Here is a 22,102-nt window from a genome sequence, read left to right as displayed (position 1 = left end):
GCAGGAATTTGCCAATTATTGCTTTATGAAGATAACCTTCAAACACAAATTTCCATGCCAGCCTAATAAGACTAAAGCATGACTGAGTTGAGGGCCATAATTTCTTTATTTTTATTGTCCAGTTATGTAAAAGTATCAAAGGTGAGAAACATACCACTCACACATAATGCTGCTTTTAAAAAAAATGACACGAAAGATCATTTGAAACGCTCTACAAAATATTTCAACTGATTACACAGTTTACGAAGGACCCAAACAAAGGAATAGTGACCATAAACATAATAGCAACCTAATAACAACCTTAATAATGGACTCTAGGTCAAGATTACATATTCTAGGTTTAAGTGAGGTAATGTATACACAAAGATGTAACATTATTAAATTTAAAACATTTTGTGGTATATTTAAAGACTTAGGGACTTCCCTAGTGGTGCAGTGGTTAAGAATCTGCCTGCCAATGCAGGGAACATGGGTTCAATCCCTGGTCCGGGAAGATCCCACATGCCAAAGAGCAACTAAGCTCGTGCACCATGACTACTGAGCCTGCACTCTAGAGCCTGCGAGCCACAGTTACTGAGCCCATGTGCCACAACTACTGAAGCCCGTGTGCCTAGAGCCCGTGCTCTGCAACAAGAGAAGCCACTGCAATGAGAAGCCCCTGCTCACTGCAACTAGAGAAAGCCCGCGCACAGCAACGAAGACCCAATGCAGCCAAAAATAAATTAATTAATTTAAAAAAAAGACGTTTTATCAGAAATCAACAATGTGACAAATACTGATTATCTGCTCTGTGGCAGACACCAATACCAGGCATGTGGAAATACAAAGACAGCCCTTGTTTTCAAATAGCCCTCTATTACAAGGCATTACTTTTCCCCTCTTTTTCAAGGCATCCTACGCATAAGGTAATCTAATAATAACGCCAGCCAGAGATATCTTAAGCCAAGCAGTGACAGAGAAATCAGGATCCACATTGACTGTTAAATGCTTTTATAACTCCACTTCTACTATTTTCTCATGGCAAGTTAATCTCGATCACAATATACTTAAACACATTGGAACGTAAAGTAACTTAAGATTTGCTACCAGTGTCACAGCCTTTTACTCACTCCCACCCATGGATCATGGATGCCATAACATCTGCTTACCCAATTTCTTTTTTCAGCATACACTTAGCTTCAGGAAAAGATCAAACTCAAATGTGTTATTATTTAAGCTGCACTTCAAATCCAAGTATTTGTTTTGTTTTTTAATAAATTTATTTATTTATTTACTTTTTTGGGGGCTGTGTTGGGTCTTCGTTGCTGCGCGTGGGCTTTCTTTAGTTGCGGCGAGCAGGGGCTACTCTTCGTTGCGGTGCGCAGGCTTCTCATTGTGGTGGCTTCTCTTGTTGCGGAGCGCGGGCTCTAGGTGCGCAGACTTCAGTAGTTGTGGCACACAGCTCAGGAGTTGTGGCACACGGGCTTAGTTGCTCCACAGCATGTGGGATCTTCCCGGACCAGGGCTCGAACCGGTGTCCCCTGCATTAGCAGGCGGATTCTCAACCACTGCGCCACCAGGGAAGTCTCTCAAATCCAAGTATTTAAATCAATGAAAAGAAATTCTACTTTGGAATTTGAAAAATCACAATCACAAGCTGCAAACACTGAAGACACGACTTTCGCATCAGAGGTAAAATTTAAACTTCAGCACCCAAAATCCTAAAGATACAATGTTCTAATCCTTTAAGAATACCCTGATCTGTGATTATTATGATAGCCTCTTAAATACTAGGAAGTAGAAAGAGAGGGACAAAGCCTCTATTTTTCTTCACTTCATTCACAACTTAGTCCCAAAGTTCTGAATATAAGCATTTTCTTTAACAATAAGCCACCTTTACAACATACAGATAATTACAGGTTCAGGTCAAGAACTCTAGACCATATTGATTACATCTCTATGCAATAAGGACCCTCCAGCACTGTCTGTATCCACTCTAACAGGGACAGCTTTTAAGTATCTGTGACACTAAGAATTTTCAGTCCTATCAATGCCAGAAATGGAAAGCCAATGACCAGTCAGGCCTGTCAGTCGTTGCCTGAAGCAATAAGGACAAGCTGGGAATTCATCACGCTGGAACTTCATCTGCCAGCTGCATTCACACATTTTCACCACCTGAATGGTTGATTCTCTTCAACTCCCACGTGGCTCATTTCAGCATACAGTGTTTTGAAATGAATATTTGATCAGGCAGGGTAAAAAGAGGTCTGGACTTATCTGAGGTGTCACCATAATGCACTTTAAGTATTTCTAAGTATCAGGAACTAGGTGTCTCGAAGCCCACTCTTTGCATATTTCTGAAATGGACCTGTGATCCTGATTAAATGAGATAAGCCATGCGAAAACACCTACCACAATGTTGGGCACATAGCTGTTTATAAGTAAATACTGGTTCCCCATTTCTTTTACTTCTGTCTAATGGCAAATATCCTGAAGATTCCTCACGGAGCACTGGGAGACAGGGATCTCATACTGTCAAAGAAACTTAAAATCACCCTAATTTTGTCAAAACTTTAGATCCTCACCCAAATATGAACCTAAGAAATAAAGAAACATGGTAGGCTTGTTAAAATTGCTTCAAGATTTTGGCTCTGATATGCTACGGTATGGTTTTCTTTATATTTATCCTACTTGGGGCATGCTAAGCTTCTTGAAATTTGAGTTGATGTCTTTAATTTTAGAAAATTCTCAGCCCTTCATTTATTTCTTTTGCCTTATCCTCTCCTTCTTTCCATCCATGTGTAACAACTGCACATATGATAGACAGTTAAACATGACCCCACACACTTCTCACACTGAGTTCTGTTGCATTTCATTATTTTCTTCTTTCTCTACTTCAGTTTTGATAAGTTCTGACTTGTTTTTGAGTTTCTAATTCTTTCTTCTTATGCATCCAGTCAGCTGTTAAGCCCATTCAATAAATTATTTATTTAATAAATTATATTTTTCAGTTTTAGAATGTCAGATTGGTTCTTTTATGGATTTTGTCCATCTTTTTGCCATTCCAATGAAGGAATGATATAAGAATGTAGGAGTTCCAATATAGGAATAATACAATAGAGGAATGTGGGTTTTCATTTGTAAAAAACACCCAAAACAACTACATCTAACATTATATTTAATAGTGAAATATTAAACACTTCTCTCTAGGATTAAGAAGACAAGAATGTTCAATATCATCATTTCTACTCAGCATTGTACTAGAGATCTAAGCAAGTACAATAAGGGAGGAAAAGAAATAAAAGGTATAAAGATTGGAAAGAAATAAAACCATCTTTATTTGCAGATGACATGACTGCATAGCAGAAAATCCAAATGAATCTATTAGAATTAATACATGAACTTATAAAGGATTCTGGATACAATTTAAACATACCAAAAAAAAAATCATTGTATTCTATATACTATGGAAAAATCCTGAAAAATAAAACATGCTATTTATAATAGCATCAAAACATCAAATAATTGAAATAAATTTTACAAAATATGTATGACTTTTACATTAAAAGTTAACAAATATTAGGAGAAATTAAAGAAGGCCTAAATAAATGGATAGCTAAAGAAGATTCATGTATTGAAAGATTCAATATGGTTACGATGTCAAATCTCCCAAATTTGATCCACAGATTGAATGAAATGTGAATCAAATCTCATCTAAATTTCTGTAGAGATGAATATACATTTAATATGCGTGTGTGGGGCATATATATATATACACACACATATAATCTGTCTCTCTCTCAATAGTTTTCAAACATTCTTGGGAATCAAGACCCCTTTGTGCTCTTAAAGATTGAGGACACTGGGCTTCTCTGGTGGCGCAGTGGTTGAGACTCCGCCTGCCAATGCAGGCGACATGGGTTTGTGCCCCAGTCTGGGAAGATCCCACATGCCGCGGAGCGGCTGGGCCCGTGAGCCGTGGCCGCTGAGCCTGCGCGTCCGGAGCCTGTGCTCCGCAATGGGAGAGGCCACAACAGTGAGAGGCCCGCGTACCGCAAAAAAAAAAAAAAAAAAAAAAAAGATTGAGGACTCCAAAGAACTTTGGTTTATGTGATTATATCTATCAATATTGAAAATATTTATGTATTAACTCATTAAAAACCAAGAATCACTTTATGTATTAAACTAAGTGACATTTTAATTTTAAGCCATTACAAATAATGACATTCCTTCTTTCTTTCTTTGATGGTATATTACGTAAAATTTTATCAAAGTACAGATGATTTACAATATTATACTAGTTTCGGGTATACAACATAGAGATTCAGTATTTTTATATTCCATTTAAATTTATTACAAAATAATGACTATATACTTGTTGCTTATTTTATACACAGTAGTTTGTGCCTCTTAATCCCCTACCTACCTCTATCTTGCCCCTTCTTCTTTCCCTCTTCCCACTGGTAACCGGTAGTTTGATCTCTATATCTGTTAGTCTTTGTTTTGTTATATACATTCATTTGCCTTATTTTTTTTGATTCCACATATAAGTGATAACATGCAGTATTTGTCTTTCTCTGTCTGACTTACTTCACTAAGCATAATACTCTCCAAGTTCATCTACATTGTTGCAAATGGCAGAATATCATTCTTTATTATGGCTGAGTCATATTCCATTGTACATATATACCACATCTTCTTTATCCATTCATCTGTTGATGGGCACTTAGGTTGCTTCTATATCTTGACTATTGTGCATAATGCTACTATGAACATTGGGGTTCATATACCTTTTTGAATTAGTGCTTTTATTTCTTCAGATATATACCCACGAGTGAAATTGCTGGATCATATGGAAGTTCTATTTTTAGTTTTCTGAGGAATATCGATACTGTTTCCCATAGTAGCTGCACCAAATTACAATCCCACCAACAGTGTACTAGGGTGCCCTTTTCTCCAACATCTGTTATTTGTAGACTTTTCGATGATAGCCTTTCTGACAGGTGTGAGGTGATATCTCATTGTGGTTTTGATTTGCATTTCTCCTTTGATTAGCAATGCTGAGCTTCTTTTCATGTGGTTTTTGGCCATCTGTATGTCTTCTTTGGGAAAATGTCTATTCAGGTCTTCTGCCCATTTTTTAATTGGTTTTTTTTTTTTTGGATGAGCTATGTATATATTTTGGATATTAACTCCTATGGTCATATCATCGGTTAAGTTTATTTTATTCTTTTTAATCCAATTCTAAATTAACTGTTTCCTTAATTTCTCTTTCTGATAGTTCATTATTAGTGTATAGCTAAGCAACATATTTCTGTATATTAATCTTGTATCCTGCAACCTTGCTGAATTCATTTATTAGCTCTAACAGATTTTTGGTGGAAACTTTAGTATTTTCCATACATAATATCATGTAATCTGCAAATAGTGACAGTTTCATTTCTTCCCTTCCAATTTGAATGCATTTATTTCTTTTTCTTGTCTAATTTCTGTAGCTAGGACTTCCAATACTATGTTAAATAGAAGTGATGAGAGTGGGGATCCTTGTCTTGTTCCTGATGTTAGAGGGAAAGCTTTCAGCTTTTCACAGTTGAGTATAATGTTAGCTGTGGGTCTGTCATAAATGGTCTTTATTATGTTGAGATATGCTCCGCTGTACCCACTTTGATGAGAGTTTTTATCATGAATGGACACTGGATTTTGTCATGTGCTTTTTCTGCATCTATTGAGATGATCATATGGTTTTCATCCTTCCTTTTGTTAATATGGTGTATCACATTGATTGATTTGCAGATACTGAGCCATTCTTGCATCCCTGGAATAAATATCAGTTGATCATGGTGTATGATCCTTTTTATATACTGCTGAATTTAATTTGCTAATAATTTTTTGAGAATTTTTTGCATCTATATTTATCAGAGATATTGGCTTATATTTTTCTTTTTTTGTAGTGTCATTGTCTGGTTTTGGTATCACGGTAATGATGGCCCTATAGAATGAGTTTGGGGGTGTTCCATCCTCTTCAGTTTTTTAGACTAGCTTGAGGATAGCCCTTATATGTTTGGGAGAATTTCCCTGGGAAACTGTCCATTCCTGGACTTTTGTTTGCTAGGATTTTTTAAAAAATACAAATTCAATTTCACTACTAGTGATTGGTCTGGTTCAGTTTATTTCTTCCTGATTCAGTTTTGGAAGGTTATATGTTTCTAGAAATTTTTCCATTTCTCCTAGGTTGTCCAATTCGCTGGAATAGAACTGTTCATAGTATTCTCTTATGATTTTTTGTATCTCTGTGGCACTGGCTGTTTAAATAGTATTTTTATTAAAAATAATTTCCAAACTAATAGTGAGAAGAGTGACATTTTTATTTTTTTGGAGAGAAATCTTTATAATAGATAACAGGTAGATTCTCCTATCAGCTTATGTATTTGATCTGTTGTGATATGTGGTTTTGGTTGAAGTATGTGAAGACAAGTTGGCCTCGCTGAGAAATGTGATTGGAAAAGGATGTAGCATATTCATATTCTGAGCCTTTTCAGAGTCTGGGGATATTCGTCTTTGATATTACACTTAACAAATTAGTTACAATGATATCTGAAACCATACCAATTAACTTTTGTACTCTGTCATATTAAAATCCTTTGTCCTATCTTGCACTTGGAATGAATCCATTACCCAGACCTAATTTTATCATATCATAAGAGTGGTCATTTGGAATATATATCAGATCTTCCAAATGTTGATTTATTTTATGATATAAAATATCACACTAGTCAATATCACCACCTATCTCATCAGAAATGTGTTTAAGTATTGGGAACGTGTTAAGCAGACTGGTTGGTACATGGTTTCCAAATTTCCAATCTTCAGTTGAAGACTAGAATTTCTACCATTGGTAGTAAATACTGTAAGTTGTCTTCTTTGAAATGACAGGCTTACTTTATTTTTGAGAAAATTTCTGCCAAATACCAATGTCTGAATAAACATAGTTTGTCAGCTGTTCTTTCAAGTAAAATTGCATTCCATGAAAACAGTTGCTAGTTCAGTGCACAACAAACACACAAGTGCATTTCCTCAAGACAACATTGTGCATTAATTCGACTGTGATATATAGAACATTAAAAAGAAGTACACAAGCATGAAAATTTAATAAAATGTATTAGATTTTAAAATTTAGTAAAATTAATAATGTTTACTATATCAAAGACAGCCTTAAGTAATTATATCTTTTTTTTTTTAAACTGTGAGTGAGTTGCATTGGCTACAAGCATAGTTTGGTGCCACTGCTTTTAAGTATGCTAAGATGCCATCAGTTTTATCTACCATTGCTTCAGCACAATCTATACTAAATGTCAAGACAGTATAAAAAAGACAAATAATGACTTCATATTTATAAAAATAGTTTTCACGCACTGACCCCTTGGAAGTGTACTGGGGACTTCCAGATGTCCGTGGACCATACCATCCACCAGTATGTATGTACATATGCATGTGTGTGGAAATGCAAAGATAAATTGATACATGAATTTATATTCTATATTCTAGAATAGCCAAGATATACTTGAAAAAAAAAGTAGAGGGCTTCCCTGGTGGTGCAGTGGTTGAGAGTCTGCCTGCTGATGCAGGGGACACGGGTTTGTGCCCCGGTCTGGGAAGATCCCACATGCCGCGGAGCGGCTGGACCTGTGAGCCATGGCCTCTGAGCCTGCGCATCTGGAGCCTGTGCTCTGCAACGGGAGAGGCCAAAACAGTGAGAGGCCCGTGTACCTCAAAAAAAAAAAAAAAAAAAAAAGTAGAGACATTAATCTGCTACATTTCAAAACTTACTAAACAGCTCCAGTTTTCAAGATAGTACGATAGTGGTATAAAGACATATATATATATGTATATATATATATATACATATATATATATACACACATACACACACACAAATGTGGAAGAAAATAGAGAACCCAGGAAAAATATGATTATTTTAAAAGGCATCATCGGGACTTCCCTGGTGGTGTAATGGTTAAGAATCCGCTTGCCAATTAAGGGGACACAGGTTCGAGCCCTGGTCCAGGAAGATCCCACATGCCGCTGAGCAACTAAGCCCGTGTGCCACAACTACTAAGCCTGTGCTCTAGAGCCCGTGAACCACAACTACTGAAGCCCACACGCCCTAGAGCCCATGCTCTGCAACAGGAGAGGCCACTGCAATGAGAAGCCCACGCACCACAGCGAAGAGTAGCACCCGCTCGCCGCAACTAGAGAAAGCCGACGCAGCAACGAAGACCCAACACAGCCAAAAATAAATTAAAAAAAAAAAAAGAAAAGGTAGGCTTCCCTGGTGGCGCAGTGGTTGAGAGTCCGCCTGCCGATGCAGGGGACGCGGGTTTGTGCCCGGGTCCGGGAAGATCCCACATGCCGCGGAGTGGCTAGGCCCGTGAGCCATGGCCGCTAAGCCTGCGCGTCCGGAGCCTGTGCTCCGCAATGGGAGAGGCCACGATAGTGAGAGGCCCGCCTACCGCAAAAAAAAAAAAAAAAAAAAAAAGAAAAAAGGAAAGGCATCATCAAAAGGCATATATTTTCAATGAACAGTGCAGGAACAACGAGACATTTGTACGGAAGAAACTGAACCTTGATCCTTGCCTCATATCGTAATAAAAAATAATTTGAAAAGGATAATAGACCTAAATGCAAAGGCAAAAACCATACAATTACTAGAGAAAAGCATCAGAAAACATAAAAGGGAAAACAATGGAAAGTTTGGGTTTCTGCTTTGTCAAAAAACACCAATAAGAAAGTGAAAAGGCAATGAACTGAAAGAACATACTGGCAAAATATCCAATGAAAGACCTTACCCAGAATAGTTAAAGAACCCTTGAAATTCAATAAAGACAGTAGACCCAACAAAAACTGGTGAAAGACTTCACAAATACATTGCAAAAGAAGATATCCAAATCGCCAGTAAGTATATTCAAGGTGCACAACATCAGTATTCATCAGAGAAAAGCAAATTAAAACCACAGTTTACATTCACTAGAACGGCTCCTACATTGCTGTTCAGAATGAAAAAATGGTATAGTCATTTAGGGATACTTTCTTGGCAGATCCTAATAAAGCTAAACACATGCCTACCTTGTGAGCCAGCACTTCCAATCCTAGGTATAGGCCCCAAAGATATGAACGTATATGCACCCCCCCCAAAAAAACAGACTTATACAGAAAAGTTTATAGAAGCTTTATTAATAATATGCCAAAAGCTAAAAACAACAGGGTAATGGATATATAAACTGTGTTACATTCAAACCACACTGCAATGTAGAAAAAAATGAACTAGTGACACATGTAATACCTGGATGAATCTCGAAAACATTAAGTTGAGTAAAAGAAGCCAGACACAAAAGAGTATGTACAGAATGATTCCATTTACACGAAGTTCCATATAGACAAAGCTAACTTATGATGATAAAAGTCATAGTCTAGGCCAAAGGTAGTCTTGACTGGAAGAGAAATAAAGGAACTTTCTAGCGTGATGGAAATATTCTAACTTGATCTGCCTGGTGATTACACGGGCATAAAAATTGATCAAGCTGTATGCTTAAGATATGTGCATTTTTGCTATATGTAAACTGTACCCTAATTTTAAAAAATTCTTCAAAGGTGATCTGAAGTACGGATGTATCAATTTTTCAAGCTGGAAGGGACTTTGCAAATAACCTACTTCAATTCTTTTCTTCATTTTATAGAAGCAAGCCTTGGGTTTTGAAGCAAATTCTTAAAGAGGTAGTTCCAAGCAGAGCTGAGACTAGAACCAAAGATTCGTAAGTCACTAGCCACTATTCCTTCCACTGCACCAAGCTTTGAAAACAAAACTGTTCCCGGGAACAATTATTTCCACTTTGATTATTTGCTTTAGTTTTTCTCTGACAGTTTTCAACAATATCCAGGGGAATATCAAGAGCTCTGGTTCCGACTAGTTGTCCGGGTGAGGTCCCAGGCTGCTTTTTAATTGCTCACTGGGCTTTCATATTCAATGGAGAGAGGCTCTTTTGTTTGTTTCTAAGTTTATAGATGGCACCTATAAGCATAAGCCTCAGGCTCTTGGACACAATTTAAAATAGTGTGGCACTAACAGTTTGACACTAATGTCACTAAGACAGATGGAATTCCCGGTTCAGACTTAAACAAATTCTAATACTGCCCCCAATATTGTCCCTCTGCCACCACAGTCTCAGGCAACAGACTACATAAACAGTCCAGCCTTCTGTTAAAGATGTAGTAATAAAGGTACAAAAAAGAAATGTTGGGTTTTTTGGCCCAAAAGTCCCATGTAAATATGTGGTAACCTGGTATATCAACAGTAGGGAGAATTCCATCAATTCCTTCTCAAAATGCTTAGGAAAGACTTAAAGTCATGTCAAGGACTTGGTGCTTGCAACAGAGAAAGCAAAGGCGAGGTTTCAGTTGACACAAAGATTTATTCAAAGAAGTAATGTGTCATCAGAAAAAACTTTCCCGGCAGCTTCTTCTACTTCTGTTTACAGTTTCTTCATTTTCAAGTGGGGCAATGATTTTTTCCTTAATTATGCTGAGCTAAAATTTTCCACATTGTTAACTTGAATTTCATCTTCTAACATCCTATAAATATTAGAAAGAAGAATGAGAGGAATATTTAAATCAGAAGGAGAGAGATGTGACTGAGCACTTTTCTGATGAGAAATCTAGGTCTTTTCCCTATATTCTTAATCTCTAAAATTTATTTTTGATTCTCTACAGGCAGTAGGTGTTCATTAGATTAGAGCTGAAATAATGCACAGACTTCCTCATTTCTAATTAAAAAGCCAATCTTAATATCTTAGTTTGAATATTTACTGTTTAAAGTATAAATAGTGTCAAAGTAAAAGTACTGACCTCTTTCTTCCCCTCTGAGGGACTCTGTTCACAGGTCAGGACTAAGCCTTCTTTTAATTTCACCCTCATCCATAATCCTCTTACTGATCCCACATAGGCTTTGAATACCCAAGGTACAAGTATGCCTGGAGTTTTCGTCACCTTATAATCACAAAGAATATCTGGAACTCTATTAAATGAAAACCATATTGTTTATTCAAAGAAATATCTCAACATTTCAAAAGAACTTCATATCCTTTATATCTGGGAATTATTTTAGGAAATAATTTGAACACATTCCTGCCAAAAGAGGTGAAACAAATTTTTACATAGGGAAACTTAAATTCTTTTTACAGATGCAGAGAAGAATGGATAGGTAGGAAACATGACTTGTTGAAGGTTTCAGCAAAAGTTCAAGACCATGATTATAACATCATGGCTTCTGTCACTCAGTTCTAGTTTTAAAATCATGGAGCTGGATTAATCTCCCAAATATATAAGCAGCTCATGCAGCTCAATATCAAATAAACCAAACAACCCAATCCAAAAATGGTCAAAAGACCTAAATAGACATTTCTCCAAAGAAGATATAGATTGCCAACAAATACATGAAAGGATGCTCAACATCACTAATCATTAGAGAAATTCAAATCAAAACTACAATGAGGGGCTTCCCTGGTGGCGCAGTGGTTGAGAGTCCGCCTGCCAATGCAGGGGACATGGGTTCGTGCCCTGGTCCGGGAAGATCCCACATGCCGTGGAGCGGCTGGGCCCGTGAGCCATGGCCACTAAGCCTGTGCGTCCGGAGCCTGTGCTCCCCAATGGGAGAGGCCATAACAGTGAGAGGCCCACGTACCACAAAAAAAAAAAAAAAAAAAAAAAACTACAATGAGTAATCACCTCACACTGGTCAGAATGGCCATCATCAAAAAGTCTACAAACAATAAATGCTGGAGAGGGTGTGGAGACAAGGGAACCCTCTTGCACTGTTGGTGGGAATGTAAATTGGTACAGCCACTATGGAGAACAGTATGGAGGTTCCTTAAAAAACTAAAAATAGAATTACCATATGACCCAGCAATCCCACTACTGGGCATACACCCAGAGAAAACCAAAATTCAAAAAGAGTCATGTACCACAATGTTCACTGCAGCGCTATTTACAATAGCCAGGACATGGAAGCAACCTAAGTGTCCATCGACAGATGAATGGATAAAGATGTGGCACATATATACAATGGAGTATTACTCAGCCATAGAAAGAAATGATACTGAGTTACTTGTAGTGAGGTGGATGGACCTAGAGTCTGTCATACAGAGTGAAGTAAGTCAGAAAGAGAAAAACAAATACCGTATGCTAATGCATATATATGGAATCTAAAAAAAAAAAAAATCGTTCTGAAGAACCTAGGGGCAGAACAGGAATAAAGACGCAGACATAGAGAATGGACTTGAGGACATGGGGAGGGGGAAGGGTAAGCTGGGACGAAGTGAGAGAGTGGCGTGGACATATATACACTACCAAATGTGAAACAGATAGCTAGTGGAAAGCAGCCGCATAGCACAGGGCAATCAGCTCGGAGCTTTGTGACCACCTAGAGGGATGGGATAGGGAGGGTGGGAGGGAAACGCAAGAAAGAGGGGATATGGGGATATATGTATACATAGAGCTGATTCACTTTGTTACACAGCAGAAACTAACACACCATTGTAAAGCAGTTATACTCCAATAATGATGGTTAAAAAAAAAAAAGTCACGGAGCTAAGTGGCCTCACCATGGTAGACCAAATGGTGTTTCTTATAAATCTCTTGCTTCTTACCACCAGCAGCTCTTGTGCCTCTGATGGCTTTAAGATGCAATAACTAAGTTTGTCTGCCTCAGATTGAAATGGCAACTGTAGATACAGTGAAATACAGTCCTTAGGAATATGCTTCCCCCAGCGCATCAGAAAAATCTCTGTAAGATAAAAGCATGCCTCTATCAGAATGTCCCTCCAGCAGAAATTTGACTCCTCAAATAATATCCTTGTTGCCTACCCAACCATACTCTTCTAATGAGTATTATTTGTTCTATTAAGGGTCTGATGCACCAAATGCCAAAGACACAAAGTAGGCACAGGTGATCATTATAAAGTCAATCAAATCAAACCAGTTTCCATTTTCTTCAAGCAAACATATTATTTCGCTTTCCAGAAGAATTGGTGCTGGAAGCCTGAATTAATTAATCCCTTAGAAATCATTTAGATGACTGCAATTGTACAACAAAAATAACATTTCTCTTGAGTCAAGAACAACAAATACCAGGTCTGCAACCCTGTCCCTATTTAGTGGAATGCTTGAAGTAGCACCAATACCTTATGTACCAAAAAGCCTGCTCTAAAGAATAAGAACTCATTTTACTTATCTGTCACAATTTTCCCTCTCCTACTGTCATCTGCCTCAGGAATGTACATCAATGCTGCTCTTACCACTTCTAATAACATTTTCTCTATAAAATGTTTACTTTGGTAGAGTTTGACAAAGATGTCTGCTCTTCATACAAGTCAGGCATAAGTTTGTCTTTAAATCTCAGTTGCTCTGAGTTCTTTCTTGGTAAACACCAATTTCCATAGTAAAACTACAAACGAGGACAAACAAACTTAGGATGAACCAGATCTTTCTAGGCTCTTTGTGTGGATGACTCAAAAGCAATTAGGGTTGTTATTAAGTTATCCAACAAGTACAGCCTGCAAGGCCTGGAACAAGTACTTCAGTCACCAATGTGGGAAACAAGTTTGAACTGGACATTGACAGTATTTTTTTTTTCTCTTCAGGTCCTACACTTTTATCAAAAGAAGGACACATGTTATAAAGGACAAAGGGAAGAAATTCTTAGTTACCTAACCAGGAATGTTAGGGAAAAAAGGAATGTACAGAGGGAAAAAAAAAAAAAAGTAAGTAATCCATGCATTGCTTTGTCTAGACATACTGTCTAAGATTCCAACACTGATGTCAATCAGTTGGACCGGAAAGATGGAGCAGTTCATTCAAATCCCATTTGTTCTGGGTAGCCCTTGTGTATGGATAAATCCTATAAAGCCCATTTCCAGAATGGTCTTCTCCTCAGTCAAGAAGGGAACCTCATACAATTATCTAAACTCAAAACCTGAGGTAGGGCAGTATCTTTTGAAACTCCAAAGATCAGATGAAACATGTCATGGGAAGCAACATCTACATATAAAGCAGTATAGATCTGCTGAGTCTAAAATACACATATAGAGAGAGAGACAGCAAGAAGCTGGTTCATAGGTATCTAAAGGCATGGAATTTACACTGTGCCTAAATTATCAAAGTTAATAAGTGAAAAACATGTAGTTTAGGTAATATATTTCCATGTGAAGGAGTGAAGCACAAACATATTAGATGATCAAGAAAAAAAAAAATTTGCTAGCAAGAGTGGCACAATGCCCTGCTGATCTCTTTTAGTTTCAGTAGAATAACACTGCAAGATACACATATACCTAAAACAGAACATACAGACCCAAGGTTTAAATAATATTTTCACTTTGAAAATTGTCACGGCCATCAAAAGATGTGATAGTGTCACATTAAACTTTTAAATACTATGCCTCTGAAAAGTAATTAGATGAAAAATAATTATACTACCACTGGTTTAGACAGACAGAGCAAGAGCTGCCACTAAAATAAAGGTAACCAGAATAAGGGTTACCTTTCACAATTGAAAGGGATTATAAACACATGAAAGTCTTTTCCCAGGAAGGTGATGTTGTTAAAAGAGAGATTCAAGAATATTTCAGATAACTTAATTGATGGCGGATGCATGTCAGGCTGTCAAAGGAAGATCTTCAGTGTTAACATTTTGAGACAACACTTACTGGAATGCTTAAATGATTGAGCTGCTCCAGGGTGACATTTTTCTCATATTTTTTACACTTTTACTGGTAATGGAGAAAAAAAATATGCCATAGGAACAATTAAAAAGACAATACATTTAGTTGTATAAATTGCTTGACGGTAAGACAAAGCAATGAACCCTGATAAGAGGAGATGCCACACTAGTCATATCCCTCTAAGCAAAGGCAATCAAAACTCCAGATTAGCATCTTCATAATATGCAGCTGCCTCCAATGCATGGGTCATAATCAGAGACGCACTTCCTGGTTTAGGAGCAATTATAAAAATATGTTATACTCTTTTTAGTAGAAGAATCTAAAACGGAATTTTCCCATAAACTTCCTTTCATAAAGAACCCAAATCAGAGTTTGAGATTAGCAGATGCAAACTATTATATACAGAATGGATAAACAATAAAGTCCTACTGTATACCACAGGGAACTATATTCAATATCCTGTGATAAACCACAATGGAAAAGAATATGAAAAAGAATGTATATATGTATAACTGAGTCACTTTGCTGTACAGCAGATATTAACACAACATTGTAAATCAACTATACTTCAATAAAATAAATTTCAAAAAGAGAACCCAAATCATCTAACCTCTATCTTGTTATCTCTATCTTTTCTCAATAGAAAGTAAGACTGTTAAATAAGTGGTCCTACTAGATAGAAGTAGACGAAGTTTCCCCAACAAAACATCATTCACCCACTTAAAAAACATGTTCAACAAAAGGGATGCAAACCATTAGAGAGGTAGAAGATAATTCATAGAAGTCTAATCCCTCATTTATGGGGTTTCTTTAGCTCAGCTAGAGAACGTAGCACACACATTTCATTTCTCTGGCTGTCATTCTGAAAGGAGCTATAGTTTTCTGGAATGAAAAGAGGCTGAGAAAAATAATACAGCTTGGTCACCAAAAAGTCCTTCTCTACTCCAAAGATTAGTACTGTCAGGCAGAGGCTCAGAGTTGGAGAACAATATCCTAGAAACTCCTACATGTTTTTCTGATGGAAATCTGAGTAAATCAAAGGCAAAGACTGAATCCCCTGCTCAAACATCAACTTAAAAACTCTTCTTGCAACAGAGTAAAACAAAACTATGGTTGCAATAGTTCACTGAAGTTCCTTTCTGTGGCATGAGAGAACTTTACAAAGAGCTAAAATTGAGATAATGATATGTGATAAATACAAGTCTTAACCCAGAATTGTGCACTGAATATGGCACATTTAATAACACACATGGGAACTGCTTTAGTGACATGTGTTTCACTTGACCAATAGCTAGTTACCTGATGCTGAAACATTAATAATATGGCAGTTTAATAACGTAAAAAAACAAAAAACCAATACCCCCAAACCAACAAAGCCTACTACTGAAATCTTGAATAAAATACTTCAGGTTAAAGTACATCATTTCCAGGATTCACAATTGTAAATGATAATTTCATATGAGCAGGATCTGTTAGCATTGACAGACTGAAACTATCAAAAAGATTTATTGTTTAAGTCACCTATCTCAATATCTCATTCAGTGCAAGGCTAGAGACCTTAGATATGTCTGTGCTTGTTTCCAGGGGACTACCCTGGTTGCCAAGTTAAAGCAGAGGAACAAGTACGAGTTCTCCAAAGTAAGAGTTTACATTAAGAATGAAAGCACAGCCCTGGAAGCGGATAGCTCAATCAGACACAAGGTACAATCCACTGACAAATAGTTCAGAAAGCCAAGAAAACGTACGAAACCCATGAGCTTTCGAACTTCGAAACACATCCAGAGACAGAATCAGAAACAGAAGCTTTGGTCTTTTAAAAGAGACCTTCACAAATCAGGTTTGTGTTTGTTTCTTTTTTCTTTCACATTTTAAGCCTCAATCAAGTCAGCTGTCTCTAGGGATTTTGAAATTGCTATAGATTAAAATCCTCTCTGACTCAACTGTCTGACTAATGCCGAGGGTTTAATAATTCTACTTATAAGAGACTTTTTTGATGAAACCCTGCCGTATGCTGTCTTCAGATGCGCCACAGATGCACCATATATAAAGCATCACTGTCCTTATTTTCTTTATGACTGCATTTAGAGATGAGAAAATGTATTATTACGAGCAGTTCTATTATTTGGCAGACCTGGCAGAAAACAGTTTTACAATACTAATGTAGCAACTATCACCTATAGAGACAAAGACCTACTTCCAGGTACTGATGACACATATTCATGGCTTGTTTCCAAGGATAGGAAGTTAATCATTGTGATAGATAGAGTTAAGTTAATGAATTTCTAAACTTTATGCTTTCAATAATAAAACCATTTAAGCTATAGCATTTGGACTCTCTACTTCCACAGATCAGGCACTTTGATACTCAACAGGCTGAGTAAATTGAATCCATATATTGTATTTACGTTCTCTGTCAAGGTTGCTTCTCCACATTTGAGAGATCAAAGGCAAAACAGTCATCAACCTGTAGCCTTCAATACTGTGTTCATGACATTTAATCAAGTGCCAACTCCACCGCATCATTCACCAACCTTAACAATATTTAAATGCATGGCGTCGTTTAGCAGCAAATGTAGGCACAGTACTGTTTTAATACACACACACACCCCCCTCACACGCACACGTGCACACACAACTGCATGTGCACACGCAGCCATCCCTCCCCACCACCCCCGAAAAAAGAAGAGGAAGATGGCAAAAAATATATACTCGCTACATTGTGCGAGAAAAGAAATTAAAAATGCACAGAAATACCCAGTAAACACTTTGGACGTAGTTTTCTACCTGAGGCAGCATCAATCACGGTGGAAATTCCCCTTCGATCAGACACTGGACGGGATGACCCTGGCATGCTGACTGGGTCAGAGCGGACTGGCTGGATCCTGCAATGCAATTTAATTTAATTCACGTATGTTACTGGCATCAAAACTGTCGCTGGCTACAACAGATCTTAAATCAGGAACGCTGGAATAGCCCAATCCATTAAAGAACCATTCATTCTAAAACAAGGCAAACAGGGGAGCTGCAGTCCCTTATTCTCACAGAAGGCTAAAGCACAGCATTCTCTACACTCTAGACCTCTTCTTCTCTTTGTATGTTTTCAATAGGTTTTAAGCAAGGGACTGAAAAACTGAAATTAATTTAAAGGGATAAATTAAGCAGCATGGGAGAGGACACAAAACACATTATACTGAAAACTTTGGCATTTGCAAAGGAGATGAAAAGTTTTGAGAATCTTCAAATTCATGAATAGAACCATGCCTTCCTTAAAAGATAGCATTAATAGATACAAATTTTGAGTCACTCCCTTAAAATCCTTAATGAAAGTTACTTTATATATGACAACAAGCATAGGATAACAAAGCTGTGCTGGGATCTGGCTGCCAGGGGGTTAGCTAGGATTACTACTATCTAACTGAGTTACCTCCATAAAATCATCAATTAGCATTGAAGAATCAATTAGAGTCTCAGCAAAATTGCAATTTACTACATACAATTTCAAGTTGCTTGGGAATGGCAAATCTATAAATGCCAAGAGTCTATTTCCAGTTGTATTAGATTAATACTATTCACACAAAAATTTCTGTATGGCTAAAAGACTTGAGAGGCCCAGGCAACTTAAAGGACTAAAGACTTGTTATAACAATATAAGCATGCATTTTTGGTGATTCGTTCATTCAGTAAGTATTTGCTGAATATTAATCATGTGTCAGTATTATTCTAGGAACAAGCAGAAACAAAACACGAAATACAAAGTCTGTGTGCAGATATATAGTATAGCATATGGACTTTCAGGACTGATGCAAAAGAAAACTGGAGTGTGAAAATGAATGAAATAGGTAATGAAAGCTCAGAATGAAGAAATGGGGGGAGGAATGTACAGTCCATAGCAGATTGAGATGATCTTATGGCGCTATAACAGAAATTGGCCTGGAGGGGTGGGATAGGGAGGGTGGGGGGGAGGGAGACACAAGGGGGAAGAGATATGGGAACATATGTATATGTATAACTGATTCACTTTGTTATAAAGCAGAAACTAACACACCATTGTAAAGCAATTATACTCCAATAAAGATGTAAAAAAAAAAAAAAGAAATTGGACCTATATACAGTCTTAGGATGTGTATATATGCAAAGGGGCAAGAAGTGCCCTTTAAACATAGAACTAGAACAAGTGAACCCTTGGAATTGTGACCAAGCATGATAAATGGAGGGCATCTTGAGGAGCATGATTAGGCTTAAGCATAGGGTTTATAGTGGATACTGGTGGAAGATAAGAATCGATAAGCACCATGGGACAGATTATAGAAGCCTGACATACCAATTATGGACTACAGAAAAAGAGTCCTTTTTTTTTTTAAATTTTGCTTTTTACATTTAGATCCGTGATCCACTGAGTTAATCTTTGTGAAGAGGTATTTTTGTATGTTTTTTAAATAAATTTATTTATTTATTTTTGGCTGCACTGGGTCTTCGCTGCTGTGCGGGGGCTTTTTCTAGTTGCAGAGAGTGGGGGCTCCTCTTCGTTGCGGTGCGCGGGCTTCTCATTGTGGTGGCTTCTCTTGTTGCGGAGCACGGGCTCTAGGCGCACGGGCTTCAGTAGTTGTGGCACATGGGCTCAGTACTTGTGGCTCCCGGGCTCAGTAGTTGTGGCTCACGGGCTCTAGAGCGCGGGCTCAGTAGTTGTGGCACATGGGCTTGGTTGCTCTGTGGCATGTGGGAATTGACAGGCGGATTCTTAACCACTGCGCCACCAGGGAAGTCCCAAAAGAGTCCTTATTGAAAGCACAGCTCGAATGTATATGCATTTGTTGTATGAAAGAAAGAAATGGGGCGGGGGGGATGAAAAATGATGCATTTGATCTAGTCCTGGAAGTTGGAAATGTTGATGATCACTGCTGTAGTGGACGATAATGGTGCCCTAACCAGTATGCCTTCTGCCCCAGGTCATTTTCCCAAGCCAGTCATGGTAATCCCATCATCTCATGGTGAGATTAATTAGCTCAGGGATGGGCAGGCCGAAGCAAATGAGGGCCAGTGAGAAGAGAGGAAGAGTTTATTTGAAGTTTCTAGAAGAGATGTTTACTGGGTCTTATAAGAAACAAGAAGCTAGCCTGTTAGACATGCCCAGTGCATGCAAATCAAAGCTCCTTCCCGATCTAAATAATTTATGTGGCCTAATAATTTTCCTATTATTAATCCACTTTATAGCACTGGAGTTTCTGAATCATCCAGAGTTGTGGGTGGGGTATGGACTGGGCTATAGATGAAAGAAGATTGGCCAAGAACTGATGTGTTGAAGCTGGGCAACGGATACACAGGGGTTAATTCTATTATTCTCTTTAACTTTACATATTTTTATATATGCTTGAAATTTTTCCATAATAATAATTTTAAAAAGACCAAAAAAAAACTGGTGGGGGTGATGGAAATGTCCTAGAATTAGACTGTAATAAAGCCACTGAATTGTACAGTGAATTTTATGTTATGTGAATTATATATCAATTAAAATAATATGATTAAGGTGTGAAGATCTAATGTATCACACGGTGACTACGGTTAATAAAACTATATTATATAATTGAAGTTTGCTAAAAGAGTAGAAGTTAAATGTTCTCACACACAGAAAATTCACAACATACATATATAAAATACATCAGTTGATGGATGTATTAATTAACTAGATGAAAAAATAAAATGATAAAATGAAACTGATTTCTTAGGAGCTAATCTTGAATGGAAAACTAGGTTTTATATTTCACTTTCTTTTACATTATCTATTTCTTAGGTCTATTAATAAATATTTCATTGACCTTTTTAACGAGTTAAATCCCTATTCCAAATAAGGAACTGGTATGAAGTTAGCTATGCCTAACAGCCATGCCTGTTATAGATATGACAGCCACCAATACACCTGACTGTTGCCATTTTGGTTAGGATACAGGGAGGCAGAATACCACAGCATCAAGTAATCCTTAGCAATATGAGGTATAGGACAAGGTACCAGGTGTAAAGGGTCAGTTGAGCCAAAAAATCTAAACAAGTCTTCACAATTTAAAGGAGAAGGTACGGGGCCGCTTCCCTGGTGGCGCAGTTGTTAAGAATCCGCCTGCCAGTGCAGGGGACACGGGTTCGAGCCCTGGCCCGGGAAGATCCCACATGCCGCGGAGCAACTAAGCCCATGCGCCACAACTACTGAGCCTGCGCTCTAGAGCCCACGAGCCACAACTACTGAGCCCACGTGCCACAACTACTGAAGCCCGTGTGCCTAAAGCCCACGCTCGGCAACAAGAGAAGCCACCACAACGAAGTATAGCCCCCGCTCACCACAACTAGGGAAAGCCCATGCGCAGCAAGGAAGACCCAACGCAGCCAAAAATAAATTAATAAAAATAAAATAAATAAATAAAGAAGAAGGTAAAGTCAACAGACATACTGCCATTGTGCATAAGCCTAAAGAAATGTAGAACCAGAGGTGAGGAGCTGGGATAAAGTGATAGTGGACAGGAGTGAGGAGAATATAGAGTGGGATTTCTAACTGGATGCTGGGCAGGAAATGGTACTAAACAGGACACATAATTGAAATGATGTGAGGTAAATCTGAATTTTCCACCCAAACTGTGTTCTAATGGGGTTAAGGTCATAACCAAGGGCCTATATGCTTAAATGTTTAAATATAAACTACAAGTGAAATAAAAGAAAAATTATAGGGCTTCCCTTGTGGCGCAGTGGTTGAGAGTCCGCCTGCCGATTCAGGGGACACGGGTTCGTGCCCCGGTCTGGGAAGATCCCACATGCCGCGGAGCGGCTGGGCCCGTGAGCCATGGCCGCTGAGCCTGCGCGTCCGGAGCCTGTGCTCCGCAACGGGAGAGGCCACAACAGTGAGAGGCCCGCATACCTCACAAAAAAAAAAAAAATTATAAACCTGGGACTAACATAAAGGTTTCTAATATTTATTTATTTATTATTATTATTTTTTTTTTGCTGTACGTGGGCCTCTCACTGTTGTGGCCTCTCCCGTTGCGGAGCACAGGCTCCGGACGCGCAGGCTCAGCGGCCATGGCTCACGGGCCCAGCCGCTCCGCGGCATGTGGGATCTTCCCAGACCGGGGCACGAACCCGTGTCCCCTGAATCGGCAGGCGGACTCTCAACCACTGTGCCACCAGGGAAGCCCGGTTTCTAATATTTATATGTTCCCAACAAATAGGACAGAAACAATTTAAATACCGGGAGCTCTTTAGTATAAGAAAAAGAAAAGTCCCTGAGGAAATTTCTGGAAGGATTTCAGGAATAAAGCTCTGTCTGAAAAAGCAAGTTAGAGAGCTTTTAAATGAAGAACTGTATCTGAAATAAG

The 22,102-nt window shown here is 38.1% G+C and overlaps 1 protein-coding gene across 12 annotated transcripts in view; it reads right to left on the bottom strand.

The window, feature by feature from the left end:
- Positions 1–22,102, bottom strand: part of BCAS3 (BCAS3 microtubule associated cell migration factor) — a 575,920-nt gene that overhangs the window by 264,181 nt on the left and 289,637 nt on the right. For 10 of the 12 annotated variants that reach the window (XM_049701671.1, XM_049701669.1, XM_049701668.1 and 7 more), the window contains one exon: positions 17,532–17,629. In XM_049701671.1, the coding sequence (XP_049557628.1) occupies positions 17,532–17,629 (98 nt within the window). Of the gene's footprint in view, positions 1–5,106; positions 10,606–10,878; positions 11,048–17,531; positions 17,630–22,102 lie in introns of those variants that run through there. The other 2 variants (XR_007473338.1, XM_033431624.2) reach the window with 2 other exon arrangements.

Source organism: Orcinus orca, chromosome 19, assembly GCF_937001465.1.
Source record: "Orcinus orca chromosome 19, mOrcOrc1.1, whole genome shotgun sequence".
In the NCBI taxonomy this organism is placed as follows: domain Eukaryota; kingdom Metazoa; phylum Chordata; class Mammalia; order Artiodactyla; family Delphinidae; genus Orcinus; species Orcinus orca.
The sequence above is the reverse complement of the archived record's forward strand: the minus strand, read 5'-3'. Positions and strand labels throughout refer to the sequence as shown.